Here is a 16,531-nt window from a genome sequence, read left to right as displayed (position 1 = left end):
CCTGGGTGGCGCAGCGGTTTGGCGCCTGCCTTTGGCCCGGGGCGCGATCCTGGGGACCCGGGATCGAATCCCACGTCGGGCTCCCGGTACATGGAGCCTGCTTCTCCCTCTGCCTGTGTCTCTGCCTCTCTCTCTCTCTCTCTCTCTATCATAAATAAATAAAAAAAAATTAAAAAAAAAAGAATAAATAAAGTCTTAAAAAAAAAAAAGAAACTTTCAGACGTTTGTGTACCTAGCATTTCACTGTAAAGGGTTTCCTTGAGTAGAGCGTTACCCCCAGTAGTTCAAAATAAAACACTTAAAAGTTCATATCTTGGAGAAAATTAATATTTTAACTGCATTCACATTACTATTTCAACCAGCCCCCAGCCCTCCCCAGGCTGCAAGTGTAATGAGGGAATGCGAGTGCTGACTTGGGTTTAATTCAGGTCCTGACTCTTGAGTGTGTTTCCTCCTTATTGAAATGGAAGTAAAATCTCCCTTCCCTGTCTCAGGACTGTCGTGTGGGGGTGGTCAGCACTGCTAGTTAAAAGCCTCTTGAGACTTCCATCCCACCATCCTGATAAAGGTTTGTTCCTTTCCCCTTCTGGGCCCAGTCTTTGCATCTGCATGATGGAAGGAGGTTTGCAACAGGAGAGAACAATCAGGGATTTGCTACATTTCTCAGTCTGAGTGAAGGCTGGACAGGGAGCCTTCTCCCAAGCTTCTGTGTTGAGTCACAGAATCCCGCAGTCCAGCCTGAAGGCCCCTGTATATCCTGACCTCTCCCACCCATCACTTTCTAGGCTCCTCAAGCTTCATGTCCTCAGTGGCCATGCCGGCCTGTTCCTCTCTCTCTTCCCTGAATATCTCACTAGCCAGCTGGTCCTGATCTCTCAGGCCTTTGTTTCAGTCCAGTTTTTCAAAATTGCTATGTCTCTATGTTCATGGTGACCAAGTTCAGTTAATACTAGGTGAAGGCTCTGAAGGGCTCTGAGAAGGAAGGGCTCCAGGAGAGCTCCCTAGTCAAGTGGACCTCCAGCCACACTGTGGCTCCCTTCCCTACGCACTACAAACAGCTCCCAGGGGTGGGAGAGAGGGCATGGCAGCAGGAAACATCACAGAAGAAGCTACGGCGTTCACCAGGGCCAACGTCTCGTGCCTCTGACCCAAAATGGGGAGAGTGCCTTGGTTCCTCCTCATTCCTTGCTCTAAATATTTTTATGGATCTTGAACAGTCAGGAAAACAAAGCCTTCTGCAGTGGCTGCCCAACCAAGCTGCCCCTCTACCCCTAACACATTGCCTCTCACAAGACCCTCTTCTGCTGAGTCCCACCCTGTGTGGTGGGGGAAATGCTCCCTGCTTTCCTCTGGCTTGCTGAGGCACCAGCTCTCTGGTCTGCATCCTCCTTTTCCCCTACCTCTGTCCAGTCTTCTCTGAGCATCCCTCTCGGAGGTCCTCAAAGCAGTTTTGTGATGTCTTCCTGATGTATTCAGACATTCCCATGATAAATGCGGGCCATGGCCACACAGTCCTGAGATAAATTTACCTTCTCTGCCATGGTGTTTTCCAAAAGAATTACGAGCCCAGACACTGAACTTTGAGTCTGAGCTGTCCAGTCATTGAGGAGGTAGTGGGTGACCTGTCACAGGAGGTGTGCAAGCAGAGGCACGTTTTAGAATGCTGGGCTGGGCCTCCTCTGGTGAGCCCAAAGAAGGAGCAGCAGAGTGGAGGGCCTTCCAGATGGTACAGCAGTGAAAGCAGGGATACTGGGCACCAGGAAGGGAGCCAGGCAGCTAGCCAAAGACAGACTTGTTTTGGTAAGCTATTACATGTCATGCATTTAGAACTGTGCCCGGCACTTAGTATTAGCTATTACTCTTATGATTGTGAATGATCCACAGACTGTGAGTAATAAAGGAGCTCAGAGATAAGTCAGTCTTACTGACCAGTCCCACACCTGGTCATGAAACAGACTGGGAAATCAAGGTCTAGAGGGGAAAGAGGCCCACCATCATACCTCAGGGACCGGGCTGGGACTGGACTCCAGGCCTCTGCCTCCCAGGAGGGCCACTGAACAGAGCCGGGCTGTCTCCTTCACAGGGAGAGGAAAGAGCTCTAGGTGGCCCTTTGCTGACTCGTCTGGGCAGCTGGTAGGTAAGGGACAGTGGAATGACAGCAAGTCCTTAGCTACAGGCTCAACTGTCTCCTGAGGAATAAGCTCAGAGGTCAGCCCCATGTCTTGCCACCCCCACTCTGAGCTCTAGCCAGCAGCCAACAAACAGCCTTTTCTTGAGAAGGGCTTCCTTTTCTATGATTAGGGTTAGGACTGTATTTTTGCTCTGTGCCTTGGCCCATTAGCTCCAATAAACCACCCGGACTAAAAGGGTGAGGTGAGCATAGCCATGCCAGAGAACCTGAACTGAAACAAGACTCCCAAGACACTGAATTCCCGAAGGCAAGGGCCAGCCCTCCTTACTCTGGGGGTCCTAGACTAGGCCAGAAATTCTTGGTCCAGAATTCCCAGAGCCCTGGGAAAACTTTGGTGTCTCCACCCTGGAGAGCTAGACCAGACATAACCACACCAGTCAGCCCTCCACATGGCCTGGGATCTCAGGACAAAAAGCCCTCCCTTCTCCATTCTGGCCCAGTTCCCTCCATAGCTTGCCAAGGAGCCATGTGGCACCCAGACCACAGCTTCCCACCAATGTCGCTTTAGTTTGCCTCCTTTATTTAACCAAAAATAACAATAATAAACTCTTCCCTCTGTTTCACAAAAATAGATTTCCCGTCTCCCACCCCCTCCCCAGTGAGCACTGGCCGCAGCCTAGAACCACAGGGAACCTGAGGGAATCTCTGACCCCTGGACCCCACCACACCCCAGAGCCTCTGGCAAAGCTGCTGGGTCAGTGTTTCCCTTGGGAACTTCTCCAGAGGCAGCGGTCCCGGGTCCAGCTGGCAGGCCCCAGGAGCCCCATCTGCTTCTTCAGAGATCAGCCAGCTGCAGGGCCACGGAGAGGGGCATAATTTTGGAGGCTTGGCTCAGCATACAGCTCCAGAAGACCCAAGGGGCTGCGGGGCACTGTGGCATTCATGAGAAATCCTTGCTCAAGGCAGGAACAGTTGTGCCCTAGGGAGGGGCTGTCAAACCCTTTTTCCCCATGCAGCTCATATCCCTATGCAGCAATCCACATGCTCTGGGGTGGGAGTCAGGACTCCTGGTTTCTACTCCAGCTCCACAAAAGCCTTGCTGTGTGAGCTTCGGCTTCCTCCTATGTACACAGATTTATCTCTAAGACTGAATCATCCTCAGGGATCCTCAGGCCCTTTCTGGCTCTCCATCCTGGCTCTCCATCCCCTGCCTCAGTTTCCCCACCTGTGGGTCTGGGCACAGGGCTGGACGTGGCAGTGTGGGGTAATGAAGTGTCGAACGAACATCCCAGGTTCTCTGTGGACAGCTATCCAACCAGCTGGAATGTCTCGGGGATGGCTGGGCAGGAGGCAGGTCCTTGCACAATGGGGGCTTTCCAAGCTTGGAAGAGTCCATTCACTAGCAATACGTCTTCACTGCCCTGGGATGGGAGACAATTCTCTGGGGTTTCTGAATTCAAGTTCACTAGCTCCTTGGGTTGGAGGATTATCTTGTGCTGGGCTTCAGATCCTGAGAGCCAAGTCTATAGATTCTGGGAGCTAGACTGGAGTGTATGATTCCCACTTTAGGGACCAGAGGACCTATGTGGACATAAGGGATAGTCCCCAGCGCTCAGGAGGCTGTCTATAATCAAACTTTCCTGGAGGCAGAAGGATGAGTGAAATGACAGCTCCTGGGCATCTCCAGGTGAGCAAATCAGAATCTCTGTCTGTGGGGGGCCAAGGATTTAGGTGCTCAGGGCAAGACTCCCTTCTTATGTTCCTTTGCTCCCCAGAACTCATGCTTATGGAAGATGGTAGCCTGAAAGTTCAAATACAGAGCTACATCTACATCATATTTTGTGCACTTACACAAGTGGTCAGACACACTGAGTGGGGGCACTGACCTGTCGTCACTCCTACAGTGGTCATGGTCTGGTGGTCCCAATCCCTACTTCCTTCCTTTCATTCAACCACTGACCTAACACATAGGGAGGGCCTACTATGTGCCAGGGAGGGTACAGCAGCCAGCTCTTACACACACACCCCACAGTGAGAATCACACACTCACAGAGAGTCATCTGCACTTATTCACACACACCTTGCTTCCGCTCTTGTATGTTTCTTGCTAACTCAGCCACATCCACATTCCCCACATAGGCGTGGGAACCACCACGGAAGGGGTAAGTCCTGAAGCAGAACCCTAGCCTATCGCACCCTTGGACATCACGTGGAGATGTAGCTCCTTCTTTCCTTCTGTTTGCCCACCTTTCTCTCTCCCCTTCTCCATCCATAAGCGGTCAGGGGGCATGTGGGCAGATGCCAGAGAACCACAAGTCCAGGGGCTCTGTGTGTGTGGAGGGGTCCCAGGGACTTCAGGGTCCTCTACCACCAGACTCCTGAGGGTCCCCTCCCAGTGACTCTGTGTTCAGATGGTCCATCTGACAGGCAGCGACTCCAGGCTTGGGCTCAGTGACAGATACGCTCTGTCATCTCCCTCTGCAGAGACATAAGGTAGCAAGGGGTCACTCAGAGCTCAGCCTACCAGGCAGCCCCTTCCCAAACCACAGGGTCTGGCTGTTGCTCTGCCTAAACCTGGCGTCTTCCCACCCAGCCCCCTGCCCACCCCAACTCCAAGCTGTAGATCTAAGTCTCTAAACTGAGACTTGAATGAATTCTCTATTAAAGAATCCACTGTTAAATGAATTGCCTTCCCCTAATTTAGCCATTTGGGTATTGGATTTTCTGCAAGTAGTCAGCCTTCGGATCCGGAAGCCCTGAGGTCAGCCCCAGGAGGGGAGGGCAGCAGGGGCCTGGCCTCACCAGTGGTTCCAGCTCCCGCTGGTCCACCAGGCTGAACTCGCGGATGAAGTAGTAGAAGTGCTTGTAGCAGGTGTTGACGTGTGCTTCGGCCCCCATGCCGAGGATGCTGTCGAAGTGGTGGATGTAGACATGGACAAAGACCCGGAAGAGGCGGGTCAGGATCTTGGTGCAGACCTGCTGGAAGTTCTTGGGGAAGGGAACTCCTAGGGGGCGAGGATGGGCAGCAGTGAGGGGATCAGCATCCTGGCGGTGAAACGCTGCCCAACCCTGCCCTCCCCGCCACAGGCAGCCTTCACCCAGGATGGCCACTGCCCCGCAGCAGACAGGGAGACCAAGGTCTGCTTTCTTCCCACTTCCCTCTTTTGTTTGTTTAAAGATTTTATTTACTTATTTACGAGAGAGAGAGAGAACAAGCAAGGGGAACAGCAGAGGGAGAGGGAGAAGCGGACTCCCTGCTGAACAGGGAGCCTAATGTGGGCTTTGATCCCAAGACCCTGAGATCATGACCTGAGCCAAAGGCAACCATCTAACTGAGTGAGCCACCCAGGCACCCCTCCTTGCTTCCCTTTTAAACAAAGCACAGATCTCACTATGCCTCTCCTCCCCTGCTGAAATACAAATCATCTCCCACATTTTCCCATCACCCAGAGCAGGACTCTGCAACCATGTTGGGGTCACTGACCAACCCTTCTTCAACTTTGATGGAAGTTTTGCCCAAATTCTCTGCAGAAATATGTGCATCTGCAGGTGCTGCCCCATGACATCTTGGATATAGTTCTAAGGTGAGTTTATCAACATCTACAGTCCATTTTAAAAAACACAGGTCTTCAGGATTAAGTTCTAACTTTACAGCATGGTGGCTGCCCAAAGCCTTTCCATGATCTGACCCCAGCCTCTTCCTCCAGCCCCATCCCAACTCCTTCCTCTTCATACACTCACACAGCAGGCCCCAGATCCCTAATCCTGAGAATTACAATCTCCTCGAGAACTAGTTCAGGTCCCTCTCATCCCTTCAACTACACAGTAACACAAAGAACCTTCCAAGTTTGAGCCGGGCTCTATGCTGGATCCTCTGCATCTTTTGCCTCATATGATATGGGATAGCCCTTCCAGATATGATGATAAAGTAGAAGTGTATGATGGCAACGCCACTTGCCCAAGGCCATGCTATTAATTAGTACAGACTGGAGGCCAATTCAAATGCTGTTGGCCCTGCACTGCAGCAACCCGCAGAGATAACACCACAGCTCCTGCCCAAGGGAAGCTCCAGCATCTGTGAAAAAGGCATAGTTTCTGCACAGTGCCCCGCGCTCAGGGTAGAGATCTTGGTGACTATGCCTTCCTCTCTGCTGTGGCAGAGCCATCCCCAGGATTAAGGCAGACACCTGGGGTCTCCCAGGCCTGGAGGTTAAGACTAGAAGGTAGTAAGAGCCCAGACACAGGCCCACACTGGTGCACCCTGCTCCATATGGGTCCTCACGGCTCTCAGATAGGGCTGAGCCCTGCCTCTCTGTGAGCCCTTCCACGCCCAGCCCAGGCTCCTCAGACTTGTCCTGCTCATCTAGACTTGCGGCCCTGGACCCCAACAGACCCACACTGCAGTTCCGAATCTCTGATTCAATGCACTGTCCCTCTGTTGGCCTCAGGGAAATGCAGGTGTCCACTGCTGGGCATGATAGTGCAGGAAATGGCAGACCCCTAGATGGGGAGGGGCTGTGAGCACTGAATTGTGAGTCATTGCCCAGCCTCTCTCAGTATTCAGACTTCTCCCCTCTAGGCTTGCCCACTCTGCCCCACCCGTCTCTGATTCCCATAGCCTTAACCCGGAGGAAGAGGAGGCTGGGCGGGGAAGGGGGAGGGGTGTAGGGGTGGGGGTAGGGATGCCATGATGAATACAGTGTCATGCTCAGCGCCTGGGCCCACGCCCCCTCTTGCTGCCCTTGGGTGGGGAAGCCAGTGTGCTTTACTCATCATCTCTTGCCACCCTCGCTGGACTGCCCAGCTGAGATAAGAGAAGGCCCCACGGCTTGGGCCTGACAAGGAAAAATTCTGCCCTCAGAACCCTCTGAGGTTGAGATACAATCTGGCCCTCCCAATCCCCACCCCCTTCCCTTTCCTGGAGCCGAGTCAGAGGTAACAGGGGGCTGCAAGTCAGTCAACCCAGGAAAGGTGACAGGCTAGGAGGACCTAGAGGCATCTCTTCAAGAAGGTTCCAAGAATCATAGTGGTCTTGCCAGGGTGGCTCCTGGAGGCACATTTAAGCTTCAGATAAGAAGAATCCCAAGTTGAGAGGCAGGCAGTCCCAGCTCAAGATGCCTGATCTTGAGCAGACACTTACCCTCCGAGCCTCAGTTTCCTCTTCTACAAAATGGGGATGAAACCCATGCCCCCCCTCCAACCCCAACCCCAACCCCTTACAGAATCACTATGTTAAACTAAATGTGTCATCTGTGGAATGGGTTCTGGTGGCTCCCTCCCTCCCCGGCTGGCCAGGTGGCACTCACCAACGCGAGTGGGAAAGACGTCCTCGTCGTTGATGAGGCCCTCGATCCAGTCCATGAGCAGGGCCATGTAGCGCGGTGCCGACAGCTTGGCGGGCCGCCGGTACTGGCGCTCGTCCTGCCAGCGGTACTCGTAGCGGGGCCCCCCGGCCATGACTGGGCAGCTGGTTTCGCTGCAGCGCTCGGCCATCGTGCCGTAGATGAGATTGATGCGATTGAAGAAGTCCACCACGTGCACCGCGATCCAGTCGTCGATGCTCTCCCCCGGCGGCAGCCTCACCACGCTGCGCAGGTCCAGGCCCGACTTGAGCGAGGCCTGCGCCTTCTTATATAGCTCAAAGCGCTGTGTGCCTGGCTCGAAGCGCTTCCGAGGCCGGAACGTCTTGTCCTTGGCGAACACCTGCTTCAGGCACAGCGCCATGGCCCGGCTGGGCCGAGGGCCAGGTGTCCAGGGGCAGGACCTGTGGATGCCCTGCCAGGGCCAAGGGCACAGAGAGAGCGTGGTGGTCAGGTCCTCACCAAACGGCTTTGACTGCCCAACACATCACTTCCCTCGCACCCTCAGCTTTGGGCCAGCCTCTGCGGCCTTTGCCCGGAGTCTAGATCCTCCGGACCCCCTAGCGCCAGGCCCCTGCCCTGCCTCCAGGCGCCCCCTGCCTCCCTCTGCCAAGCGGACACAGCCCTCCCATCTCATTTTTTTTTTTTAATTTTTTTTTTTTATTTATTTATGGTAGTCACACAGAGAGAGAGAGAGGCAGAGACATAGGCAGAGGGAGAAGCAGGCTCCATGCACCGGGAGCCCGATGTGGGATTCGATCCCGGGTCTCCAGGATCGCGCCCTGGGCCAAAGGCAGGCGCTAAACCGCTGCGCCACCCAGGGATCCCTCCCATCTCATTTTGTTTCCTTTCCCCTCTCACTGCATCTCACAGAGATCTGGGCCTGGGCTCCAAACAGGTGCTCATCTGTCTTCTTGTTGACCATTAGAGAGGTGGCGGGAGCTTCCTGCAGGCCCACCAAGAGGCAGGGGCCTGGATGAAATGACCTCAGGGGCACCCCATGGGCCAGCTGGTGCAGCGTGGGAGAGCCTGGCTGCATTGTGCATTGGGGGTCGGGGCAGTGGCAAGGCTCCGCCTTCAGCTTCCTATGGGATATCCCGTAGTCCATCCGGCCACCGGGGATTCCCAGGGAGCAGGAGGGACTTTTCTACCAAAAATGTACTTTCCTTTTATTACTCCAAAAGAGGAAAGGGCCCTGATATGGCCAGCTGGGTGGCCTCTGAGTGGGGCTGCAGGCGCTGGAGGAGAGGGGGAGGTGGCAGGTCCAGATAGGTGCCACTTCCTCTGACAGTGGCTAGAGATCCTTCCCCACCAAGCCAGCCTCCTCCAGCCCCAAACCAGAACAAACCACTGGCCTCTCCTCCTGCACCTGATGGTACATGTTCTGAGTACCTACTACGTGCCTGGCACCAGGAGGTGGGAAAAATACAATGAGATCTACCCAGCTGGGCCTATTAGAATTCAGACAAATTTGCTTTGCCTCTTAAATGGAGGCATCTCAGAGTCAGAGCAGACTTTGGAACAACAGTCAGAGCCCCAGGCTTGGAAGCAGGAGTCCTGGATTCTAGTTTCACCTCCACCATGGCTGGTGACCACTGTTAACAGGCATGAGTCTGGCCCATAGATAGAGGCCAGGTTTCTGGGACTCACGTGGTAGTCATCTCACCTGCCCTATGGGTGTGTGAGCCCTTGGGAAAGGTGGCCCCAGGTACCTGCTGAGACCAGAATTTAGGGCTAAGGCTGAGTGTAGGCGAAACACTGAGCTGTGGTTCCAAGCTGACCTCTGACCTGGCCTTGACCCTGATCATCTGAGTCCTGACTCTAGCCCTAGACTGAGGCTGAATACAGCCACGAAGCCTTGCCTTAACCTCAGAGCTGACACTGGAGCACTGGAGCACTGAACTTTCTAGAGTCTCTAATAATGCTCAGGGAGGATGGTGGGGCGGCGGGGGGGAGAAGGACAGGAACAAGGTGATAGTTGGAGGAAGGTGACATGTCAGGCAACAAGCCAGGCTGGTAGAAGAGTCTGGAACAAGAATTCTTCCTTGTACTCACAACAAGCAGGCCAGGATGGGGATGGTTAAGTGAATGACAGGTGTTTGGCAAGTAGGGGCAGGTCGCCTAGCAGGATCTTGTACTCTTGAAAAAAATCCCTCAAAGATGTAGAAAGTCATGTCATCCATTCCTTGATCCTCGACTTCTACCCAAAGAAGTCCCTAGTGTGGACGCTGAGTTCCCTGACTCCAGAACAGATCTCCACACTTCACATGGCACCTGTATTCCAAATTCTGCTTGGGTTGAATGCTTCCAAAATCACTCCCACTGCGAGAGGGGGGGTCCTGGTTGTCCTACTTTGCACAGCACCCTCTACTGACACTTACCAACAGACCCCCACCTGGATCACCTCAGCCTATCTTCCCTGCCCACTTCCCTCCACCAACTACAGGGGGCTGCTACTTGATCCCCCAGCCTGTCCCCACCCTCTTGCCTCTGTGTGTTTTCTTACACTGGTCTCTCTGTCTGACTCTGCAAGGTCAGGTTGAGTGGCATCTCCTCCCACAGCCCCCTCCACTGAACCCAGATGTCTTTTTCTTTGGGTGAAAGGTGCTCTTTTGGCTACTGTTGTCCTCCCCTCCAGCCCAGGTCAGGGACTGGCATATGGTTGATGCTCAGGCTTTAAGTAAAGCTTGGAATCAAGAACTGCAGAGTTGTAAGAGCCCTGAGAAATCAACTGACCAACCCACTTCTTGCACAGATGGGGAAACTGAGGCCCTCTTTCTGAGCAGCCACCGTTCACAAAGCAAGTTACTGGCAGGGGATCTCCAATGGCAGAACTGGGAACTGGGAGAAGGTGGGTTCAGCCCATCACTAAGAGGAAAGGACTATTTTCTTGTGCTGGGTGGTCACTGGTCTGGGGGAGGTAAGGGGGAAAGAGGGAAGCAGAGGGAGAGGGGAAGCAAGATTCCCATCAATTAGACCCACCCCATTCCTGTTCCCCCAACATGCTGAACCTCCCCCACCCCACCCCCCCAGCACCTTGAATGTCCAGACCAGTGAGCTAGACATCAGGAAGGGGAAGGGGAAGGGGGACTCTACACAAGTGGCATGCCCCTTGTCTCTTCACTTTCCACTCCCGTGTCCTTACTGGCTTTCCTTCTCTCCCTGAACTACGGCCACTTGGGCCCCTTAGCGCTGGGGCCCGGACTCCGGGGGGCTCTTGCCCCTAAGTGCCCCGGATGCCTCACTCCCTCGGTGGGCAACCGGCTTCCCAAGCCAGGACCACGGGCGGCCCGGCCCGTTCCAGGGCCACACCTGCCACTCCGCGGGCCGGCCCCCCTGGGAACCAGGCCGCAGCGTCCCCGCGGGGGGTGCGGGCGCCCCGAGGGCCGAGAGCCAGGAGGAAGGTGGACGTGGGGATCCCCCCCCCCCGCCCCGGCCGCGCCGGGCCCCCGCCCCACTCGCCCAGCGGACGGCCGGCAGCTCTAGGACCCGGAGGCGCAGGCCCGCTTCCGCTCCGAGTCACGCCTCCGCCCCCCCGCCCCCTGCACCCCCCGCCCCCCTGCACCCCCCGCCCCCCTGCACCCCCCGTCCCTCCTGCACCCCCCGGCCCCCCGACGTGCTCGGACCCCGACCGCGCGCCGCCGCCCGCCCGCCCGCCTTGGGGCCGCTCTGAGCGTGGCGGCGAGGCCGGGCCGACGGGGCGCGGGCGCTCACCCCGGGGCCGCTCGCTCCTCCTCCGGCCGCGGGGCCGCCGCCTCCTCCGGGTCCTCGGGCCGGGCCGGTTCTCTCGGCCGCGGGGCCGCGGTCCCCTCCGCCCCCGCGGCGCCGCCGGCCCCGCCCCCCCCCCGCCCCGCGGCGCCGCGGCCCGGGGGGGCGGGGCAAGGGGACCCCTCCCAGCGCTCGCGCGCCCGCCTTTCCGGGAAGTCGGCGGCGTCCGGCAGCTTCCCTGCGGACGAGGCCCCGAGCCGCCGGCCCCCCCGACCCCGCCGACCCCGCCGACCCCGCCGACCCCGCCGCGCTCCGGCCTCGGCTTCCCGGGCTGTAAAGTGGGCGCGGAGTCGCGCCGCGTGGAGCGCACCGGGGGCCGCCGGTGGGTCCCCGCCCCCGGCCCCGAGCTCAGCCAGGGATCGGGGCTGCCCTCCACCCGAGCCCCCAGCTCCTGGCGTGGTGCCTGGCACCAGGACGCACTCGATGCCCACCTGCGCTGGGGCGCGCGGGCGGGGTCCCTCACCCAGCCCGGAAAGGACAGGCCCTGAAGGAGGCCAGGTGACCCTTCCGCCTCCCGACCACCCAGGCTGCGCGGACTCTCCTCACCCCTCTCCCTAAGTCACCCCGTTCCCCCCGCCAGGCCTTTGTTCCAGCTCTGCCCAGTTTGGAAGATCTTTTTTACCTCCTTCCTTCCAACCAAAGCCAAACCTTTAAGACCTGGTCTGCTCTCTCTCTACTTTCCAACTTAGGTTCCTCCCCTGAGGGCAGACAGGTGTCCCAAACCAGTACTCAAGGTGCTGTGGCCCCCGGGCCCGGAGACCCGGTGGCTGACTCCGCCCGGGGGTGGGAGGGAAGGCTGGAGGCCGTCTAGGGTGGGAGGAGCGAGATGGGCTCCCGCAGTCCCGGCGGAGGGGGCGGGAGGCGAGCGCCCCCCCGCCCCCCCCCCCCCCCGGAGGTAGGCATCTACCGTGGCCCTGATGCCCCACCCGGCTCCCCTTGTGTCTGGATCTTCTGTTCGCTTGATGGCCTGAGAACAGACTGAATCCTTAAGAATCCCAGCTCAGAACTGAGGATTCAATCTTCTGTTAAGCACCTATATTTGTCACGGTCTAAAGTCTAAAGTTCTCTTTCTTCTTGATGTCTGAATCTTCACTCTGCCCCAAATCCCCTATAAGACAATCATATTGCTGACTTAATCAATACCCTGTCTGGGCGCTGAGGGCAGAAGATCAGGTGATGAAGCACGCCCAGCTACTGACCTCAGGTGCTGACAAGTCAGCAGTAGGGACAACGCACAGAGGGAGAACGCAAGGTCGGAGCTCCGTCATCCAGCGGTGAGAACACTGTTCTGGACTGCTGGCCAGCGCTTCGAAAGAGTGGGCTTATCCACAGGAAGTTCGTGGAAACTCAGACTGGGCACTCTGCGGAGAGTTTATTTTTTTATTTTTATTTTTATTATTATTTTTTTTTGCGGAGAGTTTAAAGAAAGCATCGTTTACAGGTGTAGTCAGGGTGCAGGGCGACCACAGTGGTGGCATATCACCAAGGGCTAGCAAGAGCAGCCCTTTTCTAGCTACCCAGGGCGGAAGCTGTCAGCCTGACTGAGGGGGTGCTGGGACAGGGTGGTGAAAGTGGGGGCTATGAGGAGGGGGCTACTGACAGGAGCTGCAGCCTACGCTTGCCAAGCACAGCCAGCTCAGAGCAATCATGGTGCCAAGGACTGGGGGGCAAATCCCACGGAAGCCCTGGACAAAGGAACCTCTGTGCAGCCCATAGATGTGGGCATTCCCCTACGGCTGGAGGGAGGATGCAGAGTGTAGCTGGACGGGCAACAGAAGGTAAATGCTTGGCACGTGGGCCCAGAGACTGTGACTTCATAAAGGAAATGGAAACTGCTTATGCTTTCCTTATCATTTCAGTTCTAAATATTTCGAAATTTCATTGTCTTTTCCTCTTTAACTCATGGATGATTTACAACTATGGTTTTAGTGTCTCAGCCTATGGGAGGCTTATATTCTTCTTGTTGACTTCTAATTATATTGCATTGTGGTCAGAGATCATGGTCTGTAAGATTCTGTGGAATGTGACGTGACTCCCCCTGTGGCTTTGAACATGGTTATTTGCTGTCCCTCTGAGCTGGGTTTTATAGGATGGGCAGGAGCTTGCCTGGTGAAGAGTGAAAAGCACAGGACCTTCTGTTGTGGGAGATATAAATGATCCATTCTGAAGGTATTTCAGAAGTTCCCAGCTTATCCACATTGCTCCCTGGTGTCTGCCTCAATACAAGCTGATAGGCTGGCAGGTGGGATGGGAGGCAGATGGAAGGGCGGAGGAAGCCAGAGATGACCCAAATCCCTCAAACACCTGCATGGCTCTCAGTTTAGGCAAGAGAGACTGTCCTTCCAGAAGGCTCTGCTGGGACTAAGACCCAGACCTTGGGACTCCTGGGTGGCTCAGTGGTTGAGCGTCTGCCTTCTGCTCAGGTCGTGATCCCCGGGTCCTGGGATCAAGTGCCGCATAAGCTCCTCGCTGGGAACCTGCTTCTCCCTCTGCCTAGGTCTCTGCCCCCCTCTCTCTCTGTGTCTCATGAATTAAAAAAAAAAAAAAAAAACCCAGACCTTGGAGAACAAGGTCCTGGCTATACAACACATTAGCTGCCCTCTCTGATGGCATGCTGTAACCCTACAGGACAGGCACTGGTCCCTGCCACTGTGTCCTGAGTATAAGTGGTTCAACTAAGGCCCTGTTTTTGAAGCTTGGCAGGAGTCACCAAGGATCTAGTGGAGGATGCACTCTCTTCCATCACACAGCCTGGGCACAGGACTCCTCTATGAGAGCTCCAAGTGGCCGCTGGGTTGTGTCTAGACCCGGGCACCATCCTGCTGTGTGTATCTGGGAAAGTCTACTTTCCCCATTTGTACCACAAAATGGTTTCAGCCACACCATTCCAAATGCCTTTTTAGGACCAACCCTCTGCTCCTGCCCCCAAAGGCCTGCACCCAGTTACTCTACCGATACAGAGTGACCTCTCCCTGGGGACTCCCCAGCCTCTCCTATGCCAGGAAAGCTGCCTTCATTTCTATACTCCTCCCAGACTGAACTACAGTCCCCTGTATCACCCCACCAGGTATCCGGCAGCTCCTGTAGCCTGATGGCACCCACAGTCCCCTCATTCTTCCAAGAAAAAGTTTCTATTTCAGCTTCTGCCCCTCCCTGCCCAGAAGGCAAGATCTCTAATCCTGAGTCTTTCATCCTGGCACAGTGAGGGAAAAAAAGTGAGGGATACGTCATGGCAGTAAGAGGAATTGAGCTTAGACTTCCTTTAGCTTGAGGAAGACAAGGCTCAAGGGAATGTGACAGAGGAAGCCAAGGTTGAAAAGGTGATAGTCCTTGTAAACTGCAGAAAGCTGTAGCCAGTCTTTTGGGGGGTGCTGCCGTCAAGCCTCCAGCAGGGTTTTATGTAGAAGAGAGGTTGCACTTGTCCCTGTGGTCCTGGAAGGCAGGGGGCAGATATCCATCAGAGCTGTCCAACCACACAGGCTGGCCGGGCTCCCCACCCACCCTTGGAGTGGGAGGCATAGCGTGTGCATATGGGCCTTGGGACAATTTCATAGCCCTCTGCCCTGCCCCCCGACATGGATCTGATAGACATAGCCCCCTCCCCTAGGTGCACACTGTCCAACCACTGGGGTTAGTTCCCGGTTAGTTCCCAGGGGAGGTAATAGTAAAGGGGGGGGTGGGGAGTTCACCAGTGTCTTAGGCTCAGCCTTCCATAGAGCCCACCGCAAAGCCTGCACAGGAAGTTCTATCCAACCCTACTCGTGATGGACAGCAGATCAGTGGCTGCTAGGAGTTAAGAGTTGGGGAGGAGAAAAAAAAAAAAAAAAAGAGTTGGGGAGGAGAATGTGACTCTAAAGACATAGCGCAAGGGACTTCCTCTGGGTTACAGGCCCGTGTCTTGATCATGGGTTCATAAACCTATATGTGCTGTAAAATCCCATAGAACTATATACAAAAGAAGAAAAGAAAAATAAGTGCATAAAAAAACTGATAAAATCGAAATAAAGTCTGTAGTTTTTTTGTTTTTTTGTTAAGATTTAATTTATTTTATTTGAGGGAAGGGCGAGGCAGAGGGAGAGAATCTCAAGCAGATTCCGAGCTGAGCAGGGAGCCAGATGCGGGTCTCAATCTCAGGACCCTGAGATCATAACCTGAGGCAAAACCAAGTCAGCCCCTTAACCTACTACCCACCACCCAGGCGCCCCTAAAGTCTGTAGTTTTAATAGCATTATACTAACATCAATTTCCTGGTTGTGATCCTTAGTGTGGTTACATAAGATGTTGTCACTGGGGGACACGGGGGCGGGGCAAATGGGAATTATCATTTTTGCAACTTCTATGTCAGTCCAAAATTATTTTTTTTTCAAAATTATGTTTTTAATAAAGTTTTAAAAAATATTTTATTTATTTATTCATGAGAGACACACAGAGAGAGAGGCAGAGACACAGGCAGAGGGAGAAGCAGGCTCCAAGCAGGAAGCCCGATGCGGGACGGGAGCCCTATGCAAGACTCTATCCGGATCCTGGGATCATGCCCTAAACCAAAGGCAGACACTCAACTGCTAACCACCCAGCATCCCTCAGTCCAAAATTATTAAAAATAAGTTTTAAAAAAACTGACCAAAAGACTTATCTGTTACAAGGTACAGATCTTCTCTAGATCCTGATTTGAACAAATAAACTATAAAAAAAATTTATGGGGGATCCGTGGGTGGCTCAGCGGTTTAGAGCCTGCCTTTGGCCCAAGGCATGATCCTGGAGTCCCGGGATCGAGTCCCACGTCGGGCTCTCGGCATGGAGCCTGCTTCTCCCTCCTCCTGTGTCTCTGCCTCTCTCTCTCTCTATGTCTATCATAAATAAGTAAATAAATAAATCTTTAAAAAATTATGAAATAATTGGGGAAATTTGAATGACTACTTTTGATAATAAGGAATTGCTGTTATTTACTTTAGGATTTTTTTTAAAAGTACTTGTCTTTTAGAAATATAAACAGAAATATGTATAGATGAAACAATATTTGTCCAAGATTTGGAGGGAAAGTGGGTGAGGGTATATATGAAACCAGATTGTTAATGTGTTGAAAATTTTTTATGCTGAGTAATAGTCACTTGGTGGTTTCTTACACTATTGGCTCTACTCTATAGTTTGTATACGTTTTAATATTTCTTTTTTTTTTTTTTAATTTTTATTTATTTATGATAGTCACAGAGAGAGAGAGAGGCACAGAGACACAGGCAGAGGGAGAAGCAGGCTCCATGCACCGGGAGCCCAA

At 54.3% G+C, this 16,531-nt stretch overlaps 1 protein-coding gene across 6 annotated transcripts; it reads right to left on the bottom strand.

Moving 5' to 3' along the window:
- Positions 1-2,688: 2,688 nt before the first annotated feature.
- On the bottom strand, positions 2,689-12,550 carry MOB3C (MOB kinase activator 3C). Of its 6 annotated transcripts, XM_038558147.1 has the most exons (5): positions 11,882-12,047; positions 9,547-9,765; positions 7,438-7,906; positions 4,934-5,136; positions 2,689-4,609 (listed from the first exon to the last, which is right to left on the bottom strand). In XM_038558147.1, the coding sequence occupies exons 3-5, from the start codon at positions 7,853-7,855 to the stop codon at positions 4,580-4,582; spliced, it is 651 nt and encodes a 216-aa protein (XP_038414075.1). In that variant the 5' UTR covers positions 7,856-7,906; positions 9,547-9,765; positions 11,882-12,047; the 3' UTR covers positions 2,689-4,579. The 6 variants fall into 6 exon arrangements, with proteins under 6 accessions (XP_038414075.1, XP_038414072.1, XP_038414073.1 ...); XM_038558144.1 differs by lacking the exons at positions 9,547-9,765; positions 11,882-12,047 and adding an exon at positions 12,459-12,550; XM_038558145.1 differs by lacking the exon at positions 9,547-9,765.
- Positions 12,551-16,531: the final 3,981 nt, after the last annotated feature.

The sequence above is a fragment of the Canis lupus genome, chromosome 15, assembly GCF_011100685.1.
Source record: "Canis lupus familiaris isolate Mischka breed German Shepherd chromosome 15, alternate assembly UU_Cfam_GSD_1.0, whole genome shotgun sequence".
NCBI classification, from domain to species: domain Eukaryota; kingdom Metazoa; phylum Chordata; class Mammalia; order Carnivora; family Canidae; genus Canis; species Canis lupus.
Note: the sequence above shows the minus strand (reverse complement) of the source record. Positions and strands in the feature narration are given on the sequence as shown.

Coding starts and splice junctions, on each gene's coding strand:
- MOB3C (XM_038558143.1), bottom strand. CDS start 8,599: ATGGACTACGGGATATCCCATAGGAAGCTGAAGGCGGAGCCTTGCCAC. Junction 5,137..7,437: donor CGTCTTTCCCACTCGCGTTG/GTGAGTGCCACC, acceptor CTCGCCCCCTAG/GAGTTCCCTTCCCCAAGAAC. Junction 4,610..4,933: donor AGCGGGAGCTGGAACCACTG/GTGAGGCCAGGC, acceptor ATGTCTCTGCAG/AGGGAGATGACAGAGCGTAT.